At 34.6% G+C, this 23,565-nt stretch overlaps 1 protein-coding gene across 1 annotated transcript in view; it reads left to right on the top strand.

The window, feature by feature from the left end:
* plin1 (perilipin 1) overlaps positions 1 to 23,565 on the top strand; it is a 39,671-nt gene that overhangs the window by 5,632 nt on the left and 10,474 nt on the right. Inside the window, exons 5-7 of the mRNA XM_056478600.1 lie at positions 8,766 to 8,959; positions 12,019 to 12,159; positions 14,249 to 14,431. Coding sequence (XP_056334575.1) covers positions 8,766 to 8,959; positions 12,019 to 12,159; positions 14,249 to 14,431 — 518 coding nt within the window. The remainder of the gene's footprint in view (positions 1 to 8,765; positions 8,960 to 12,018; positions 12,160 to 14,248; positions 14,432 to 23,565) is intronic.

Raw genomic sequence — 23,565 nt, 5'->3', positions numbered from 1 at the left:
AACATAATTCAAATATAAAAATAGCGATAGAATAGTCATATATGAAAAAAAATGTACATGATTAGTATAAAATGAAATATATGTCATAATGTTCACGTGAAAAAAATAGAATAACAAAACAGAAGTCATAAAAGATATACTTTTTGTATTATAATTTCCTTCAGGAAAGAAAAAAGTAATTTATCAAATCATAATTTTGAAAGAGAATGATGAGATACCACGTTATGATTGTGGTATTGTGAGAAATGTGAATTCAGAAGCCAAGTCAAAATGATGTATTACAGATGTATTACAGCATATTATTTAAAAACAATATTTAAACTTTTTGTTACGACCGTCTATAATGCATATATATGGGTGCACATAACTTTATATGAGGGCCAAGCAACATATATATGAGTAAATAACCTAATAAAGTAAAACTGCACATTTCTAAGTGGCCTTTTATTATGGCCAGATAAGGAAAAGTTCATACTGCACTGAAAAAAGTGTTGCATGCAAAACTGTTGCAAACAATTTATTTGTGATGAATTTAAACAAACACATTAAATTTAATAATGTTCAACTCAATTAGTGTGTTTAAATTAAGCCCAAATAAATTGTTTACAACCACTTAACGTAAAATCCACGTAACGTAACGTACAATTAAACGAGTAAATCCAAGGAATCATCTTTGAATAATTTTTTTCAGTGTGCATGATTTCCATAACTGTCAGTTTACCGTTGTTTTCACATTGCATGACTATCTAGGTTACCATTCAGTTGCTGTATGTTCATACTGCATGATGGGTCAATGATATGACTGTAAACAATTGCTGACAACTCTGTCTGGCTTACAAATGCATGCGAGAAATGATAAGATCATTCAACATCACCTCCAAGACTGTAAATGGCACCCTGCCTGCAATACATATTTTAAATAGTCTGCCATTCAAATGGTCTGTAAACTGAATGCTTATTTACAGTGAAAAGGCAAAAAGAAAAAAGAAACAGATTCTGGGGGAGTAGGTGTTTGGGGGCTTGCGGGGGACAAGGACTGCGTTGTGCAAAGAGAGAAAAAATAGTTGAAGGACAATAAATATTTTTGAAATGTATTAATGCTGGGACTGATCAAGCTCACGTTTCTTTGTTTCTGTTTAATTTCATTGTAAAGCTTATTTATTCTGATATTGTGGTCTATAATTCCTCCTCGACTCTCCGCTGACCTGTATCCTGCTCTCTCACTGGCTGTAGGTCATTCCTGATGTGTTTTTCAGTCAGAACTCATTTCGCACAGCATGATACTCTATGATCCTGTTTTTTTATCATTCCTTCTGCATGTCCTACTAGAGTGAATGAGTACCTGTAATTTGGGGATTTTAGCTGTAATTTCACAAAACCTGTTAGCGAGTGAAAATCAGGGCTGCAATTGCTCAGTGTGAGCTTATCATAAGGCACACCTGTGCAATAATCATGCCGTCTAATTAACATCTTGATTAACAAAACTTGTGAGATAATGGATTATCTCAGTAAAGGAGAAGTGTTCACTAACATAGATTAAGACAAATGTGTGAACAATATTTGAGAGAACTATGTCTTTCTGACATCATCTGATGGTGAAAGAGCATTCTGATTGGCTGTTCAGCTAAGAATTCGAGTGTGAGAAAAAAACTGAAGTGATGAAACCAAGCAAATGATTCAAGTCAAGAGGTAACTTAAAGAAGTTTGTCAACTGTTATTGCGCTGTATTTCTCAAATATTTGCAAAAGATGTAAATAGTTAGAATGATATTATATTTTAAGATATTCTTTCCTGAGCATATCCCTCTGGGAGCGAATACTACTATGAAAATGGTAATAAGCAATGCTTTGTTTATGGTTTGGAATTAATTGTGGAATTATAAAACAGACTACTCCCACCCGCGGGTGCGGAAAGACACATTCTCTCATGCAGGTGCAGAACACACACTCTTGTTTCAATGAGCTGTCATCTGTTTGCTGTGTTCAAGCTAAACTTTTTGGTCCAGATGTGGCTGGCATGAGGTGACGGTGACAATGCAGTTGGCTTTTATCATCGCTAGTTCTTTGGCATCAGCATGATGTGTTGCTCTAATAAACCAATTTCCAGGCTCTATGTGCTCTGGATTATTGTTAACATCTTGAATGGCCAACATATGAGCAAGTGATTCAGATGGCTGAGGTGTTAAATGGGTCTGAACCCTCCATCTTTCATTTGAACAAACAGAAGAAGTCAGAAGTGTTATTCACTGCGGAAACCATCGCAACCACCTCTTTTTTCACCCCTTCAACTTTGAGACCGAAAACGTGAGCCTCGACTTCCAAAACTGAAGTATGGAGAATGCCACTGAAGTGGGCTGGTCTGTAACTTAAATGAAGTAATTTTATTTTATTATTTTTAGAACCCAACTTTACATGCCTGTAATGGCTGCCCTGGCTGCTGGTCATGACCCAAGAGGCTGTATTGTTATGAGTGGTGACTCTTCTAGAGTGAGTGGGGAGTTTGCGTTTGTGCGACCTCTGTGAGGCAGAGGAAATATGCACTTTATTAGAGTGTGCAGAACAGTGAATTGTGGGAGTCCACAGGTCTGAGGTGAGAAGTGAATGAGATAACTTTAGGGGGGTTCTGGTTGAGGTGAGAACTATCCCTTTCTTCCCTCCAGCAGTGCAGACTGACTTCTGTGGTCCCTGGTCCATCACCAGACAGGTAAGGGTCCTGGTGCTTGGGGAAGCACCTTGACACCTTATGGTTTGCAGCTATTGCACTGGTTTGGCAGGCTGTTGTGTGAGCATAGGCTTCTGGTGACTGTGTGTGCTGAAACTAACACTTGGGGGAGGAGTTGCATCACTTAAAATGACCTCTGAGCCTCAAAGAAATGTTCTGAAGCCATCTACAACTGTACTAAATATACATCTTGGCTACAGTGGTAAATCAAGAAACAGCATCTTCTCAGCATCTTTAAATTCAATGAGGTTGAGTCAGAAGTGATATTCAAGAAAACCCAAACTGCCCATTGGCTTACTAATCATTTGGGCAATTGCCTAGCTGCTTGAAGAGCCTGGTTTGTGGAAGCATGGCAATCATTTTGCACTGTAAGATCTCAGTTGTCATAATTTTAGACTGAATGTCAATGAGGATATGCCAAATACGGACATACAAGGAAAATCTCCTGGAGTTTGACGTCATCCATCTGTGACTCATTCATTATCCAAATGATACCTCATGGCGTGCTTCAATAATTGGCTATTGGTTCTTGGTTTGACATTCATTGTAGCTAAAGTCACACTGCCAGAAAGTGTGCTCAAATCTCAATCTTCTGACTTTATCAGAATTTCTTCAGAGGGAAAAAACTTTTTCACAATGGCCATTAAGCGGCTGTCAGTAAACACATCAAACTAACAATCAAAGACCACAGATTTTAACCTGAGTTGGGCATAACAACAGGGTCGAGTCCAGTGAAGAACGGTTCCATAAAGCAGATAAAACAAAAACAAAAGGCAAAAAAAATGTAATAAACAAGTTAAATAAGAAGGTGAGAACATGGTAAGATCTGAAAATATTGTAAAAACCAGACGGCTGTGAGGGCTTTTCTTTTTCTGGATTGCTTTTGAAAACACTGGCGGCTGGGTTTAGGGAAGGTGGTGGGCGGGTCAGTCAGTACTTTTGAAAACACTATCGGTTGGGTTTAGAGAAGGGGGTGGGTGGATGGCTTGGTCGGTCGGTCGGTCGGTCGATTGGTTGGTCAGTTGACATCGGCCTCAAGATTTACACGAGAAGAGCAGGCGCGAATGGCACTCGCGAGAGAAATTTGAAATCTCAAAAAATGTATACAGCGGCCTCTGGCGGATTCGCAAAAACTGCAAAAAAACGTACCTCCTGGTATGTATTTCATGCTCGCCAGAAATGTTTACAGGGGTATGTATGCTGGGGGAATTTGCACATGCAACACATTATAGAAATGCAAAACAACTGCCGGATGTGAAGTTCATTAGATTTCCTTTGAAGCTTTGAGGTAAATGCTTTATTAATAAATATTTTTTTATGTTTATTTTATAAACGTTTTTGCATTAATTACGCAGTTAGCTTAGATACTTAAACATGGCCTAAGTTACTTATTTACACTTTCATGTTTCAGAAACATTTTCATGAGTGTCCTTTTACAGTATATTATCCACAGTCTATTCCGTTTTAGATGACTAAATACATTCATATAGTAACTTTAGTTGCTGAATTCTTGTTCCCCACTGTTTCGTCATGTCAGCCAACAGTTACATTTAGGTGCCCCCTGTTGTAATTACAAATAATGTTACAAAGGGGAGCATGTCAAGTATAAAAGCCTTCACATCTTTCAGCTGAGTGTGTGCAGTCAATGGAGACTCGCTCTGCAGACCCAGTTGATAGTATAAATCAGCCTTAAGAGCGAAGGACTCCTTCTGTTAACTTCATCATTACCTGCCTCATTGTATGTCTTCCCTTTGTCCTGGAATTCTTGCTCAGCTTCCTTAATCTTGCCATCTCCAAAACAAACGGACAGTATTACTCCTCTAGAGGATATTATTGACTGTGTCTTTCAGTTATACAGTACTGTACCTTTACTTACAAGTTGCATTGTCTGGTTTTAAAGACTTACCGCTCTTTTTATGCCTTAACGATTTATCCTTCGCACAGCCATTTACTACTACAGCTACTGCCATATTATAATGGTTGACTGTGTACTGTACTTAATGTACTGTTGTGGCTAAAGTCTTAGAGCCATGGACAAAGTTTGATTAAATAAGTGTTGATCCATTGGAAGAACTATAGTAGCCTTGTTTCTTCTCTGCTGTCTGTTTATTGTAATTTTTCATCTTTAAACATGCAATGTGTGTCTGTTCCGCTACAGAGATGTGTCCTCCAGCACGTAGTCACATTCATGGCCTGAAATTGCATCATTTGTTAAGAGGATGTTTTAAAGAGGGTGATTCATCACATCATTATACAGTATCTTTTCCTCCGAGACGTTCAGTTGTTCTTAACTGCATACTTTTATTATTTGATGGAGCTAAACTATTTAGGCTTTGAACTTTGCCTCTTTTTGAAATGATCCCTAGAGTTTCTACTTGATGTCTGTTAAGAGAGCAATACTCTCTTAAACTAAAAGTATTAAAGAATGTTTATTTATAGATAGAAAGAACAAATGACAAGGTTTAACAGAAGGATGAATTTGCTCACTGGATTGTCAAACTAATGTATCCCATTTCCACCATTATGACAAAAAAAAATCCTGGTTTCGTAAACCAAAAAGATTACACACACAAATCACAAAATAATACTTTTACTTACTTACTTACTTACTTACTTACTTACTTACTTACTTCAAGGGCCATTTATATCGATTAATATTTAGCCGCACCATGTTGATGTTTAATTTTTATGAGGTGGGTTTTTAGCCCAATGCTCAACCCCCAACTTGGAGGACCAGGACATACACACATACACTACGGACAATTAGCTTACCCAATTCACTTATAGCACATGTCTTTGGACTGTGGGAGAAACCGGAGCACCCTGAGGAAACCCACACGAACACAGGGAGAACATGCAAACTCCACACAGAAATAACCAGTAAGCCACCGTGCCGCTCCTTGGTATATTATTAGTTGTAGTATTAGTTTTTTATATTAATTCTTTGAAATTAAATTATTTGTACATTTTTTGTTACTTTTAATTAAAGTTAAAAATTAATATATTTTTACTGTTATTAATAAATTATTTCTTAAATAAATAATATATCATTCATATTAGTAGAAGTATTATTATTACTTTTTATTATTGAAATTTTTTAAATTGAAAGATCTACAAATCAACAATCTACAAAGTTGTTTCTGCATAACAATAAAATAATGAATTAATAATTTAATCAAACCAATTAATCAAATTTTGTAAGGCAACATCGCTACCCACTGCGCCACCATGCCGCCCCAAAATAACAATAAATATAAAAAAATCAAAAACATAAATAAATCAAATAATAATAAATCAAAAATGCTATATGTCGCAGTGTAAATTATTGTGTTAATTATTGATATTGAGAATACTGTCGTTATTAATCGTTAAAATAGTTTTTTAATATTTTTTATTATAATTTTCAGTTAATTGTAATTAATCATATGAAATTTTAGTTTTTACCTTTTTTATATTTACCTTTACATTTTTACATTTGAACTATAATTTTATGTTTTATTTATGTTTTACTTTGATTTTATCTTAGTTAACTTAATTTTAATGCGACTGCTGAAAGTGGTTTTAGTTTTATTTACTACAGTACCATCAATTCATTCATTTTCCTTTGGATAGTCCCTTTATTAATCACGGCGGAATGAACCGCCAACTTATCCAACATATATATGTTTTACACAGCAGATGCCCTTCCAGCTGCAACCCAGCACTGGGAAACATCCAGACACTTTCACATTCACACTCCTACACTACAGCCAATTTAATTAAATCAATTCATATAGCGCATGTCTTTAGACTTTGGGGGAATCCAGAGCACCCGGAGGAAACCCACGCCAACATGGGGAGAACATGCAAACTCCACGCAGAAATGGCAACTCGAACCAGTGACCTTCTTGCTGTGAGGCGACAATACAGTATCATAACAAATATTATTATGCTATTATACTTAAACATATTATAGTATTTTAATATATTATACTATCACCATAATAATTGTTTGGCAATTTCTTTAAGTGATATTTGCAGCTTTCTGCTCAGAGGCAATAATTCCCCCATTTCTTGGAAAGAAGCCTCTTTTTGCCTTATCTTTTGTTTATCCCTGAGTGTAAAAGTGTATTGAACTGCTAATTCTTTCCTCACGTGTCCTTAAAGAAGCAACATGTTGCTGGTTATTTCTATCCCGATACGATGAGAGCATTTTTTTTCATGCTTGTATCTTTCCCCAGCCTTGTTTAATGGTACATTCAGCAGACAAAATCTGTTTAGTGTGTGTTTTGTCTGGCTTGGTAAATTGAATTGGAATGCATTTAAGGTAGGATATCGAGCGAGAAGCCCTGAGATCAGTGGACATGTGCCTCTTTATTACATTGGCTGTTTGTTCTGTTTATACAGCAAGAGGAAGTGCTTCCTGAGGAACTTCTCTTTTTAACCCTTACTCATTCACATCATTCCTAAATCTGCCCTGAAGAGAGCGCAAAGAAACTCTCTTCACTTCCGCCAGCTTCGTGTTTTTGTCATTTCCTCGCCTGGAGGAATTCATAACACAGTAGTGGGCCATGCTGTCACAGCAAAACCTGTGCAAAAAAGAAAACATAAAAGCATGGTCATAGCATTATTGTTGCTGACAAAATTGATTAGTAATATATATTTATTAATAGCCTCATTAAAGCTGCATTGGTGAAAATACAACAAAAACATGTTTCACAGGTTGGAATCAAAGTTTTTATCTAAAATATTTTAACATTATATTTATCCTTGTGGTTTCAAAGCTGAATTTTAAATATCATAACTCTAGTCCAGAGATGCCCAAACTAGGGCCTGCGGGCCAAAGCTGGCCCATGGTAACCTTTGATTTGGTCCACCATCCCATCTGAGAAGAGATGGAGACTTAAGACAGGGAGGATCGTTAAGAGGCTGTAATTTCTAATTTAATGTAACCTTTTATGTTTGTTTGTTTTATTTCTAAGATACAAAAACTAACTGAAATATGTTGTAAATAAATCAGATTTTTTTTTTCTAAATGTACTACTGTCACCCAACGGATAGAGAACAATTCTGAGACATCAGTGAGCAAATGATGGCAACGGCAGATTCTGCTTGATTAGTGTATTCAGCATTGATCTCAACTGTGTTATAAATGTTTTTTGTTTTTTTTTTGTAATAAGTTATCATTTAAAATTATACCGCATTAGTTAATACGATTTAAAGCAATGTTTTTGATTTATTTTTAAACTTTCGGCCCACGGCTCTTAATGAAATTTGTTTTTTGACCCTTCATACAAAAAAGTTTGAGCACCCCTGCTCTAGTCACATGATGTTATGGCACATCATGATTTTGCCATGTACAATGCGATCCTGGATTAACATCTCCCTAAACCCAACCAAAACTGTAAATTATTTCTCAAAATCAGAGGGAAATAATAATTGGATAACAATCAAGTAGAAGTGCATAAACCTAAGCCTAAACATAAATGGTAAACGTATTCCTTAATTCTGATTGGCTGATTGGAGTGTTGTTCCAGGATTAACAGAGATGTTAATCCGGTAACATATCCTACTTGGTGAAATCAGGTTAGGGTGATGTTATCACATGGTGATAATTTTGTGAAGCATTAAGAAACACTTTTAGTCCAGTTAATATAGCCTTGCTGAATAAAATTAAGTTGTTTTTGTGGTTGCTGCTGTATACTTGTTGTTCTATAGTATAATAATTGTAGCATGTTTAGTTTGGCATTACATAAATTAAGATACATTTTAAAATATATTCAAATAGAAAACCACTGTTGTAAATTGTAAAATAATATAGTAGTAGTGGTAAAAATAATAATAATAATAATAATAATAATAATAATAATAGTAATAATAATTACAATATTATATGTTTTAATGTATAATGCAGCCTTGGTGAACAACATTTTTTTTTTCTTAATAAAAAAAATTGCTGTCATTTGTTGTCACAAATGTTATTAGGATATGTCTGTTTAAAGAGATCACAAAATACAACCATTTCACACTTTTGTCCTTCATAATTATTATTATTATTTCTGCAGAGAATGATGGGAGTATGGAAGAGCAACAGGAGCCTTATGTTGGAGCTTCTGACCCCATGCCGATCTTTAGCAGGCTTGGAGCTCTGGCCAGCACCATCTGCAGACGTGCCTTTGAAAAGACATTTGCACAGCTCCAGCACTCCACACACCAGGGTCACACACTGGTCAAGCGGATCCCTGGCTTGAATCCTCTGGTAAGCAGCAAACACTATTCAGCTCTTGTTAGTTTGGCTTTGCTTTGTTGTGCATCTCACTTGTTTTGGAAAGCAGTTATGCATGCCTCTTGCTTCATTAGTACACTTATTACACCAAATTACTATGTATCCACACCCTGCCAATAATAACAGTCCAATAACTACTGAGCACATAAGCCAGAGCATGCATTCACTCCCTACTGCACCATTCCAAAGTTGTCAGATGGCCAGTTGTAAACAGGGTTTTGAGGACCATTTAAATTAAAGTATTATAATAAACATATATGAATAGAAAACTGTGATTTTAAAGCTGTAGTCTGCAAACTCTTCGGTTATCTGTAATTCTAATGTTTAAAACTATATCCCATGTCTAGTACATAACTGTCAGCAGTAGTACTGTATTATAATTGACACTGTTCTAGGAGGTTTTTGTAAGAAATATGAATTTATGAATATGAGGCCTTTTCATCTTTACATCATTACATGTATTTATATTTAAAATCATTACATAATTACATATACATTTGAAACCAAAAGTTTACATACACTGTATAAAAAGGCACATAACCATTTAAAAAAAAGTCAGATGTTAATGTGACTAAACCTTTTCTCTTTTAGATAAGTTAGGATTATCAAATTTGTTTCTGTTATGCTTAATAAAAGAATAATGAGAGAGAGATTTTTGAGAAAATGAACTTTTCTTGAAAGTCAAGTTTACATACAATAAGATTATTATGCCTCTAAAAAAAGCTCAGATGGTGGTGTCAAGGTTTTGGACGTTTCTGATTGGCTAATTGACAACATTTAAGTAAATTGGAGGCACACCTGTAGAATAGTATTTAAGTAAAAACCTCAAACACACTGCTTCCGTTTGTAACAACATAGGAAAATCAATAAGCCAGAATCAACAAAAAAGCCCGACTACAATTTGCTAAATTACACTGGGAAAAAGAATAATTTTTGGAGACATGTCCTGTGGTCTGATGGAACTAAGATTGAACTGTTTGGCCATAATGACCAGTGTTACATTTGGAGGACAAAGAGGAAAGCTTACAAGCCTGGGAACACCATCCCAACTGTGAAGTATGGGGCGGCAGCATCATGTTGTGGGGCTGCTTTGCTGCAGGAGGCACTGGTCCACTTCACAGTATAGATAGCATCATGTAGAAAGAACATTATGTAGAAATACTGAAGTAACATCTCAAGACATCAGACAGGAAATTAAAACTTGGCCACAAATGGGTCTTCCTAACAGACCATGACCCTAAGCATACTGCCAAATTAGTTCAAATGTGCTTTAAGGACAACAGAGTGAATGTTTTGGAGTGGCCATCACAAAGCCCTGATCTCAATCCTATTGACAATTTGTAGGCAGAGTTGAAAAAGCTTGTGTGAGCAAGACAGCCAACAAATCTGACTCAGTTACACCAATTCTGTCAGGAGGAAGGGGCCAAAATTCCTTTAAACTAATATGAGAAGCTTGTGGATGGATACCCAAAACATTTGACCAAAGTTATACAGTTTAAAAGCAAAGCTAAAAAAAAAATACCAAGGAAATGTATGTAAACTTTTGACTGTCTAGAAATTAATAAAAAATTCTCAAAAAAAAAAAAAATTCTCTCATTATTATGCCATTTAGCAAATGTAAATCATTTAGGTAATCCTAATGGACCTAAAATAGTAAACGTTTAGTATGATTTACCATCAGACATTTTTTAAAAAATGGTTATGTTCCTTTTTTTAGAGTGTTTGTAAACTTCTGGTTTCAACTGTATTTATATATTTACGTCTGTAAACATACAGTAGAAGTACCACCTAGCTAATATCAGATGTAAGCAGCTGCAGGTGGTGGATCATTTATAGCCTTTTCTTGCAGCTGCTGCAATAAATGATCCAGAAGTGAAGTGAGTATTGTTAAGTATGGTTACCCATATTCAAAATTGGTCCTCTGCATTTGACCCACCAACTGAGAAGAGAGAGCACACACACACACACAGGGAGCACACATTGCTTCCAGCACAGGGAGCAATTAGAGGCTGGGTGCCTTGCTCAAGGGCACCTCAGTTGGGTATCAAAGGCAGGAGAGAGTCCAGTACATCCACTCCTGTTTGAACTAGGATTCCAACTTCCTAACCATTAGGCCACATCTGCTCCAAGGTGAAAACGAAAATCATCTAATTCTCCCATAATCAAAAGAGTTTGGACTGTATAGTGGCTATATCCAAATTGAAAGTCAAGACAATAGATATGTATACTACATATCTATCCCATATAAGTCTGACAGTCTATCAGTTAATTCAGACTGTTGTTATTCTGGTTGCTATAGCTGTAAATCCATTATACCTTAAAATAAAGTGTGACCAATTGCAATTCTGGTTTCAGCTTTAGAAACATATTTACTTTTGGTCTGTAAAAAAACGAAGTTAAATTTGGTGTTTGTCAGACATTAATGCTTCAGATTATCAAAAAAATTTAAATATGAATCAAAGTAAAACATCATGCAGTTTTAAATGAAGGTTTTATTATTAGGGAAAAAATACAAAACTATATACAGTGTGGCCCAGTGTGAATAAGTATTTGCCCCCTAAACCTATTAAATGGTTAGCCACCCTTGTCAGCAACAACTGCAATCAAGCATTTTTGATAGTTTACAATTAGTTTGTTATTGTGCTGTGGAGGAATTTTGACCCTCTCATCTTTGCAGAATTGTTGTAATTTAGCCACATCTGAGGGGGTTTCTAGCATGAACTGTCTTTTTAGGGTCAGCGATTAGATTCCATTAGATTGAGATCAAGACTTTGACTAGGCCACTTAAAGTCTTCATTTTTTTTCTTCAGCCATTCAGAAGTGGACTTTCTAGTGTGCTTTGGGCTCAGCGTCATGACAAAATATACAGTATCATGTTTTGGCAACTAAATTAAAAGTTTTTGTCTTTTTTAACTAAAAGTTTTTTGGGGGTTTTCAGTGTTGTAAATCCAGAATTGTGTTTTAAAGAACATGTTTTAAAGTTGGTTAACTTAATAATCTGGTAATCAATGCACATTTTTATCTGTTTGAAGGTTGAATTGACCATGAGCACTATGAGGACCATGGGAGGTATAATAGTAGGATTCCCAAGCTCAATAGCAATGTATTTGAAAAATGGCCAACAGCACAGTCCTCTAAAGGAGATGGCCAATGATGAGCATGAGCAAGTCAAGGTCAGCAATATTTTTCATCACTATTTATTTATTTATTTACCTACTTACTTACCTACTTACTTACTTACTTTTGGTATTATATGACTGTTGTAAATAATTAACACTTAATATAAGGAATTATTTGCCCAAAAAGAAAATTTATCGTTATTTTAATTTCACTCAGGTAACACAAGATTTAGGTCTGATTTATGAAATGTAAGTGAACCACTACTAGCTCTGACTCCTGATAATACAGGAGAGTCCTTCTGAAGTGAGATGATCAGTCTGTGCAAGAAACTGCAGATTATTTGCAACATTCTAACATTTAATCCACAGCCTCTGTCCATAAATGTAGCAATCTAAAAAGTTATGTTTTGACCTGGAGAAATTGGGTCACCTCCATTGGGTCAGGACATTATATCTAATTTATGCATTTGCATTTGTATTTACATTTGCATTTGCAGAGCTTCCGGGACACTTGGGATGTCTGTTTGTATTTCATTTCAGACAATACAACAAACATTATTTAATGAATCGCTTATGATGTTTGTTTGTTTGTTTGTTTGTTTGTTTGTTTGTTTGTTTGTTTGTTTGTTTGTTTGTTTGTTTGTTTTCAAAATAAACATGTTCCAATTTTTGTTCTTGCAACACATTTAAAAAAAAGTTGGGAGCAATTTAGGGCTAGTAATGAGGTAAATTGGTTAAATAATAATGTGATTTGAAACAGGTGATGTCAACAGGTGATTGTGTTTATGATTTGGTACAAAAGCAGCATCCAAGAAAGGCCTAGTCCTTTGGCAGCAAAGATGAGGTGAGGATTGCCAGTTTGTCAACAAATATGCTAGAAAATTATTGAAATGTTTTACAACAATGTTCCTCAAAGTAAGATGGGAAGACATTTGCATTCTTCACCTTCAACAGTGCATAACAAAATTAAAAGATTCAAGGAATCTGGAAGAAATTTCAGTACATAAAGGACAAGGATGCAACCCTAAGCTAAACTATTGTGATCTCCGATCCCTCAGGCATCAAGAATCATCCCTCATCTATAATCGATATCACCACATGGGCTCAGGACTACTTCGACAAACCTTTGTCTAGTACCACAATACATAGTTACAGCCACAAATGCCAGTTAAAACTGTACTGTGCCAAAAGGAAGCTCTAAGTTAACAGTGTCCATAAGTACCGTTGGCTTCTCTTGGAGGCATCTGGGATGGACCATCTCACAGTGGAAAATGTACTGTGGTCAGATGAATCAGTATTCCAGATATTATTTTTTTGGGGGGGGAAATGGATGCCGTGTGCTCCGGACCAAAGAAGAAAATGATCATCCAGACTATCATCAGCAACAAGTTCAATAGCCAGGGTCTGTCATAATATGGGCTTATGTCAGAGGTAGCTTGCACCACTGTGATGGCACCTTTAATGCTGAAAAGTACGTAGAGATTTTGGAGCACAATATGCTGGCTTCAAGAAGACATCTTTTTTTCAGGAACACTCATGCATGTTTCAACAAGACAATGCAAAACCACATTCTGCACACATTACAAAGTCCTGGCGAGGGAGGAAGAGGATGCAGTTATTTGACTAGATAGAGAATAGAGAATGTGTGGTGCATTTTGAAGCCCAAAATGCGACAATGAAGACCCCATACTATTTCCCAACCTTAAGACTTGTTTGCAGGAAGAATGGGACAAATTTACACCCGAATATATATATATATATATATATATATATATATATATATATATATATATATATATATATATATATATATATATATATATATATGTATATGTATATATATATATATATATATATATATATATATATATATATATATATATATATATATATATATATATATATATGTATATATATATATATGTGTGTATATATATATATATATATATATATATATATATATATATATATATATATATATATATATATATATATATATATATATATATATATGTATATATGTATGTGTGTGTGTCTATGTATCTATACTCGTTTACGTATGTAAAATTATGAAAACTTTGCATTCTTTGTTGTTTTGCACATATACAGTACACAGATATTGTTTTGGTGTTTTCTGTTGCAGAGTAATGGGCTGGTCAGTGGATTAGGGCAGCGGTTACTCAAAGTCTATGGATCTGTGGTGGCTAATATAAAGAAAACCCCTCGAACCAGCTTCAATCTGGCTAAAGATGGAGTGAACATTGTCCTGGGTTCCTTGGGCACAGTCAGCGGGAAAGCACTCCACAAGCTTTCTTATTATGGGCTGGTGAGTGAGTCAGTCATTTGATTTAGGCCCTCACGTGCTTTGATGCATCTGGAATCTAATGCACGTGGACTCTTCACATGTGAATGCATACAGACACAACCACTCACACACACACCTCAGCCTCATAACTGCTCCTGCTGTGATGACACACTTCAGCAGGGGAAGATTTCCTTCATAGGTTCTGTCTAGACTAGCGAGCATCATTGGATTATTTTAATAAATGGTGACCTTTCTTCACAACGGTTTAAGATCAATTCAATACTAAAACTTCAATTAAGAAAAAGGTTAATTTAGGCTGTTCATACAAGAGAAAAGCAGTGGCGTAGACTGTTTATTATTTTCGGTTGAATCTGGGCAAAACTGAGAGGTGTGCATTAAATATCATAACAGATTTCAGAGTTTAAGTTTAAGCTATAGCTCATCTGCCAACTTCCAAGTCCCCAGGTAGCTTTTTTTTCCACATCACAAGTTACATCACCATAAACTAAAGTTATGTGGGCTGTTCCGGTCCAATAACAGAAGAGATACTTGTGTTTCAAGTCATCCATTCAGCAAGTTACAGCATCATTGATTGACAGTTGATGGTGTGACCATCCACACAAAAGTATTCATTTCCATCACTTCCCTTGGTTTCAGGAAAGGACGAAATTGTATATTTCTTAGCCTTACTTGATAGTAGGCATGGGCCAGTATAAGATTCTGATGGTATGATAACCTTGGGTAAAAATATCATGGAATCATGAAATCATGGTATTGTAATTATTGCTCTAAAATCTATTCTTTTTAAATGTCTGGGTAAAAAACAACAACTTTTTTCCACATTAAACATGGTATATATATTTTTTAACATTTAAAATATTTTGAATAGTAAACATGTCAGGCTAAATAATGAAAATAAATCATTGACTTCTGCTGTCTTCATTAGTTTCAAATACACAGATTTCTTTTCAACTTGAAAAGGCATCTTTGGATATTGTTCTTTATTTGGATATAAAGTAAGCCACCGCACTGTTCAGGTCTAGAGCATGCTGGATGTTGGTTTATAAGAGGTTTGTTTTACAGATGTTTCCTGAATCATGGACTGACCAGTAACTTTAGATATAGAGGGTCCTTTTCTACCATTGCCCTAAAAAGAACTCAATAAAGTAATCGTAAAAAACAACAACTTACAAACAACAAAAATTTAAATGGTTCTAAAACCTTGACTTTTCAAAACCAAGTTAAACCTTGAAACCAGTTATCGTCCCATGCCTACTTGATGCAATTGCAAGTCCCATACCAACACATTTTCAGCATTTTTTTATTGTAACCAATTATGTTTGAATGTTACTGTGAAGCCTGTCGGACAACATTAAGGACAAACTGCTCATAAGGGTCAATTACTTGATTGGGGTAGAGTTAATTGGCTAACACAGATGTCAGTCAAAGTGATCAACATTTTCCAAAAACATCTTGGTAGTATATATTATATAAAACAGTAGCACTGTACAAATTACAGTTTACACTAAACTACTGTAATACAGGTATTTAAATACATTATTAATAATTTCCATGTTAACATTTTGCATTATTGTAACACTATTGTGATGTACAGCAATTTTACAATAATGTGGCATGAAATAAAGAACAAAATGCATGTTTGTTGACAGCAGTTACTGTTTAGTTTTACTATACATATGTTAGTGTTTGTTTTACTTTAAAAAGCAAAAAAACATGTAATTTACAAATGTAACATTTTATTAAGTGAAGTTAACCAACATTCCTAGTGATATTTTAACCCACTTAGGAAGGATATAATTTCATGTGTACACATATGTACTCTGTCAGGCATTTGTGATAAATGAAAATATATTTTGTTTCCTAACAAACAAGCATCAGGCTACATATAGATTAAATTAGATTAGATTCAACTTTATTGTCATTACACATGTACAAGTACAAGGCAACGAAATGCAGTTTAGGTCTAACCAGCAGTGCAATAGCAGCAAGTGCAGGATACAGGTATAAGTTATAAAGTGCAGTTATAGAAAAACTGTGGTCATATTTACAGATGGATGTACTATGAATATTATATACAGGTTGTATTAGCTATGAACAGATTTACAATAAATGAATATATGTACAGGATATTATTAATAGCAGAAGTGTGCAGATAGATAAACATAATTACAAATGTCCATGTGCAGTGGGTATGTCCAGTTCAAAAAAGTGAACCAGTGCAATGAATATGTGCAAACTTTAAATGTGCAAATGTTAAATAGTGCAGTGATTGTGAGGAGTATAAGTTAGAGGAGTGTGGGGGGTGTATTGGGGGGCAAAAGAGTCAGTGAGTCAGTGAGGGGCAGAGTTCAAAAAAAAGACAGCTCTGGGGAAAAAGCTGTTCCTCAGTCTGCTGGTTTTTGTCCACATACACATACAGTGATCAGCATAATTGAGTATTGAGCATTGAGCATTTTGAAAAATAATATTTTGATCCATTTCTCAGTGAATATAGGCAATGTATTTTGGTGCATTTAAACAAAACATATTTATTAAACAGTTATATTGATTAAAATAGTATTTTAGTCACCAAACATTTAGAAATGGAAATATAATACAATTAAATTCAAGCAAAATATTGAAAAAAAAATACAACCTACAAAATTTCAACAAATTTTTTCAATGTTTTTGCTTCTCTTGATTTTTCCTCTTTTTTAAATTTGTACATAATATATTTAGATAACATATAAATTTAAGTGTACTAGTTTTTGGACCATTATCGTAAGTTATTTTTTTGGAAAAGCTGTTGTATAGCTTCCTATTAAAAATATGAATTTAAAAGATAGATTTGTGTGGGGTGTAATTATATATGCTGAGCATGTACGTTCAAAGGTGTAAAAGTTATTTGCAATTTTGTTTAGTATGACTGTCAACAGATCAAAATGCACTTCAATGCATGGCAAAAGTATTTAAAATGAGCTTTAAAATAAAACTTGAATTTGATATTATTACAAAATGCACTTAAAAAATGTATTTGAGTGTTTCATACGGACATGACAGTGGAGTTTTTGTATATAAGTAAAGTTTTTCCACTGATTGTTTATTTATTGTTTATAACTGGTGATCTTTCTTCAAAACGGTTTAAGATCACTTTAATATTCAAACTTCAATAATATTTCAGATGAATACACTTCTATATTTCTTTCTTGTCTTCGTTTTTGGTGGGAATATTTTGACCTCAAACTCTTTGCCAAAAATCAGCAGCATTATTTTAGAAGCTGAATGACTCTGACAGAGTTTCAAATCACTCAAGTAATGGAGGCTTCCTGTATTTCTCTCAACAGCCCATTAGTGTTATTGCTCTCAATGTGAATATAGATTTGCTTCCAAAATCCAAATTCCTTAGTGGAGAAATTAAAGTTCTGCAATATATTATTAATTTGTTTTTCTCACTCTGTGAGCATTTGCTGCCAGCAATTTTGGAATGAGTTTCCACTCAAAGTCATATAAATTTTCCGCATAATATTTCCTTTATCTTTCCTGTAGTGGTGTAAAACAAAAAGTAGCTCTACCTATGCATATTATAACACATTATACTCCCACTTTATTTTAAGGCTTAATTCTCACTATTAACAAACAATTAACTTTTTGCCTAAATGGATTCTTAATTTGCTGCTTATTTATAGTTAGTAGAGTACACTGTAGTTATGTTTAGGTATTGGGTTGGATTAGGAATGTAGAAAATAATCAAGTAGAAAATGTAATTTATAAATATTAATAAATAGCCAATAGGTGAATAATAGACATACTTATAAGCAACTAGTTAAATCCATGTGTGTAGAATCAAAATTTACAATGTTTATTTTGCTAGCAGTCATTGTTATTCTTTAAGTGAACAATTAATTTGAGCAAATTAATCCACTGAAAAAAAGGTTGTTTTGGCAGGCTATCCATTTCAGCCAGTTTGCATTCTAAACTTGTACTTGTTCATTAGTGCGAATCAGTTTCAATTTGTTTTCTTTCAGAGAAGTAATATTTCAATGCCAGTAAAACTTGTAAGGGTGAAATGGTCTCAGCTGGTTCATTGTTTATTGTTAAAGGCATCTTAAAATTATTTAAATTTAAGGAGGGGGGTGTATTATTAATCAAAGTACAAGCACATGTGCAAACATGTTCTTCAGGCTTTTGTGAAGTGTTGTGTGAAGAGCAGATGCCCACATGAGGATCTGATCAAAAACAGAAGAGGTGGAGCTCATCTGCATATTAGATCTGAGTGTTTTAGCAGGCAGATGAGAAGCTACTGTTCCCTTCTGGTTTTGTGTACTACTGTAATATTAAAAAGTACAATTGAGTCAGACTAGGTATTTTAACTTAATTAATTAAGTATAAATTAATTGTGGTTGAGTAATACATTCTGTTTCTGTTGTAGCAAGGATTCAAATGCAAAGTTATAAAAGATTTATATTTTAAGTAAATGTTGCTCCTTAACTGTTCTAATAACGAATGGATCTTGCTAATCAAAGTTTCACTCAGTGAACTGCTTACAATATTAAGAATTTTTTTCTCATATTTGAATAGTTTGAACTAATCGAATGAACTATTTGACACTGAAGCCTGTAGTAGTAATTATATATTTTAAATGTGTTGAAAACATATCTCAGTTTAAAAGCACTTATATATGTATTTATGTTATATTTGAAACATAGCTCAAATACACTGTGTATATACAGTAGTCAAGTGAATCATCTTCTTTCGTCAAAGTTGTCTTAAAACTATTGAGCAACACCTATTGAGGTTTTAGGACAATTTTGAAAATTATTTTTGATCCACTTTAAATGTTGACTACTTTGTAAATTTAAAGGCAAAAATATTTGCCCTCCTTTAAAATTGTAACTATTATTCAAATATTTACAGATACAGAGCAGATAAAGATATGAAGATAAATATATGATCAATATGAAGAAAGTCCTATATTGTTAGTCCTCTATTTTTTTCTGATTAAACGTTTCTAGTAAACAATAACCTAGTTAAGTCTTAATATTGCACTTCAAGCTGATTAATAGTATATATAGTGTAATCATGGAAAAGACAAAAGAAATAAGTTATTAGATTTGTTTAGTTATTAAAACTGTGTTTAAAATGTGTTGCGGAAAAAAGCAACACTTAGGAAAAACATTTAAATAATACAAATTTTCACAGGAGGGCTAATCTTAGTATCTTAATTTAAAAAAAACAGACTTCGTGAGAAGAAGAAAGTTGAATACATTTGTGCATTGACCCTTTTGTTGAATAAATAAATAATTGAACTACACGATATTTTAGAGAAAAATTGGAGTAAATTTCATAGCATCTAATGTCTTGTCAAAGCTATTAAAAACTATAATAGATTAATACAGACCTATCAGAAAAACTCTCCTCTGAATTCACAAAGACTTCATAAATATCAGATTTGATACCACACACACAAAAAAAATACATCTGTTCACAAGTGCTTTTTGTTTATTTAAGATGTGCATTGCATTATGGCATGTTGATCACTGCTTTGTCGACATTTGATGTTGAAATTTATAGACATTTTAGTAGTTTGAAATAATATAATGTATAAGAAATAATCTAGAGAGAAATACGTTATAACGTATATACGTTATAAAACAACAGAAGAGGTACTGTCAGTTTATTACGAGGTTTTTGTGGCGTAATATACAACACCTACCAAGACAAAATATCATTTTAAACTCTTAAAAATGGTCATAAAAGTCACTTTTTCTAACTTTTGAAGGTTAAAAGTTGTTGGAAGAAAGACCAATGTGCCATAATGCAATTCAAAATCTTACATAAACAGGGAAAAAAAATAAATAAATAAAAACAGAAATCACAAAATATGGAAAACTGCTAATTTACGGATATTTTTTACAGTGCAAATTGGCAGTGATTTATCATTCTGAGGAATATAACTCAATATTAAAACGCAATAAGTAATATTAACTTCTCCATGGTTATGTATAAACTGTTCATAAATACGAACACAGTCATGAATCAGAGATCTGAAACCTTCCGAAGAACTTTACAAATGAATTATGCAAACATTTGTTATTATTCATTTTAATTACACGAAACTGAATACACTAGTCACATCGAAATGAAGGCCCGTTGTCAATTTCATGTAATCTAGTATCAATTCTGTCTCTTCACTGACGTTCACAAATCCTGTCCTTTCTGCCTGGGATAGCAAAGTAATAATATACTGTATATGCATGCTTAAAATAACAGCAGAATAATGTCACTAGTACTTTTCCTAGTGTTTTATCATTACTGTAATTCAGACAATTTAGTATTATAGTACTATGGAAGTATGAGATTTAGATGCAGCCCATGTTTAAAAATATGTTTGGAAGTCATATTAGCAAGTGGTTCCAATAGAGAGTTCAGGAACTGATGTTTATTTAATTCCTACAGTTATTTTTTTACCACGAGGGTCCATTTAAACTCTAAATTTTCACACATTCCAGACCCCAACAAAATCTCCACTTGTGAAAGTCATTAAACGATTGCCATAGTGTTCTCTTAGTGTTATTTAATATTTCAAATTCCACTAAGAGCACAGTGGGAGAGTTTCATTCTGACTTTTATATTTTACTTGTAGACTTTAAAATCTGACTCTCTGTGTTGTTTGGATTATTTTAATCAGAATGTTTTTGCTTTTTTAAATGGCTTTTTTTAAAATTATAGTATTCATTCATTTTTTTGTGCACCCAGTCAGTGGGTGACATGTAAGTAACAATGGCAGGCAACCACACACATCTGAGAAGTCAGCTGATATGGAGACAGATAGATTAATTCAGGGTTTAACAGTGCGATTGTTGGATGTTATTTTGGTGGCTTGACAAATGTGGACAGATGTTATTCGGGAAAGCAGATCGTATGAGTTCCTAACTTCCTAACAGCCCAACCATAAATCTAGTTCATGCTACATTCTTCAAAATATTTTCAGAACTGCATGCCTTCTTTTAAACACCCAGCATAATGGTTTGATGAATGGCATTTTCTGTAATTCATTTCATTGGTGGATGAGAGCAAGATCACATTTAGATATGTCTAGAATTAAAGTCTTCTGTTTACTTCTTGAAGACATTTTTGCGTGATTTGATTTGACAAGCCGATTAAAGTAATAAATCTGCAGCTTGTTATTTTTCCCCCAGATATAATCTAGTTGTTCTCACTGCAAGAATGTGTGTCCTGTGTACTTAAAGAACTGTCAAGAGGCAACTGTATAGATAAGTTCTTGCGTACTGCTGTAAGGATAAAAATAAACTCAAATCTGATCAAGCTCAGAGAGGCTTGAGACCATGATCAAATTCATTGAATTAACTCTAAATACTCATTCTGGTTTGAGTCTTATTCTCTAATGCTCACAAATGCCTTGTGTAACTTACTGTATACACAAATGTTATGTTGAAACTTTAACTTTACAGTTAACTAAATGACTTTCGAATCTCCGTCTTGACAACTTATGATTTTAAAATGTTTAACAAATAGGCTTTTTTTATTTTTTTAAATGATATATTATGCAATAAGTAATATGTCTAGCAATGCATCTTTACAGTAACAAATAAAGATCTAACTGTTCATTACACAATTTGTGTAACGATGTTTACATAATCGCACAGACAGTGGGCTCGGTGTATACTTGGTGCAATGTCCAGTGCAACGTTGTTTAAATTGCAAATGCATTTGAGTCCATTTTTGTGCCCATGTGCATGCTAGTCTGAAAAAAGAAGTGTGTCAAGGAAGTGGTCCCCAACCTTTTTATCACCGCGGACCAAGCTTGACAATTTTACCGCAGACTGGAGGGGAAAGGGGCGGTGGTTCTTAGATTGCTAAGTGACCATCAACTGTTTTCTCAGAGGATGACAAGCTGACAAAACGTCACTCCCTACAAAAAAAAAAAAATGCTTAAACCAGCATAAGCTGGTTGGCTGGTTTTAGCTGGTAGACCAGCCTGGTTTTAGAGGGGTTTTGGCCATTTCCAGGCTGGTTTCCAGCCATTTCCAGCCTGGTCTTAGCTGGTCAGGCTGGAAAATGACCAGCTAAAACCAGCTTGACCAGCCTGGCTGGTTTTGGCTGGGCTCCCAGCCTGGCTGGGCTCCCAGCCTGGCTAGGCTGGTCAAACTGGTTTTAGCTGGTCATCTCCCAGCTTGACCAGCTAAGACCAGGCTGGAAATGGCTGGAAACCAGCCTGAAAATGGCCAAAACCCCTCTAAAACCAGCCAACCAGCCTAGGCTGGTTTAAGCAGTTTTTTTTCAGTAGGGCTGTCACTCTGATATTTATTTATGGAGAAAATTACAAAGCACTGCAGTGTTTGGGTGTTCTGTGTTCTGTGCACATCTCCATTGGAAATAAATGAACTTGTGTGAACTCTAGAAATTACATTATATGCTAACGGCACCTAAAAGGCTGCCATCATTTGCAATCTCAAGCAGTTGTTCTTCTTGCACAGACATGGTAGATTCGCCAAATGGATTGTGGATCTATTCCTTGGCAGTTCGCAAGTCCTTCACTGGGCCTTTTCCCCTTAGCAAAGAAACTTTCTAAAGACGTCTGTTTCTTACTCATTTTGCTGCTTGTGGGTTAAATTTGGGCGCTCAAGTAACCGAGAGAATACGGTAATTTTTCAAAATAAAAGATTTTTCAAAATAAAACATCATTCAGGGCAGCGCGGTGGTGCAGTGGGTAGCACAATCGCCTCACAGCAAAAAGGTTGCTGTTTCGAGCCCCGGCTGGGTCAGTTGGCATTTCTGTGTAGAGTTTACATGTCTCCTCTTGTTGGCGTGAGTTTACTCTGGGTGCTCCGGTTTCCCCCACAAGTCCAAAAACATGTGGTACAGGTGAATTGGGTAAGCTAAATTGTCTGTAGTGTATGAGTGTGAATGAGTGTGTATGGATGTTTCCCAGTGATGGGTTGCAGCTGGAAGGGCATCCGCTACGTAAAACGTGCTGGATAAGTTGGTGGTTCATTCCGCTGTGGCGAACCCAGATTAATAAAGGGATTAAGCCGAAAAGAAAATGAATGAATAAATGAATGAATGAAAACATTGTTCAGACTCAGATAATAAATAAAACAGAAATAGTTAATGATTTCTTGTGTGGCCCAGTA

This window comes from Danio aesculapii, chromosome 18 (genome assembly GCF_903798145.1).
Source record: "Danio aesculapii chromosome 18, fDanAes4.1, whole genome shotgun sequence".
Taxonomy (NCBI): domain Eukaryota; kingdom Metazoa; phylum Chordata; class Actinopteri; order Cypriniformes; family Danionidae; genus Danio; species Danio aesculapii.
This window is presented reverse-complemented; position numbering and strand designations above follow the sequence as displayed.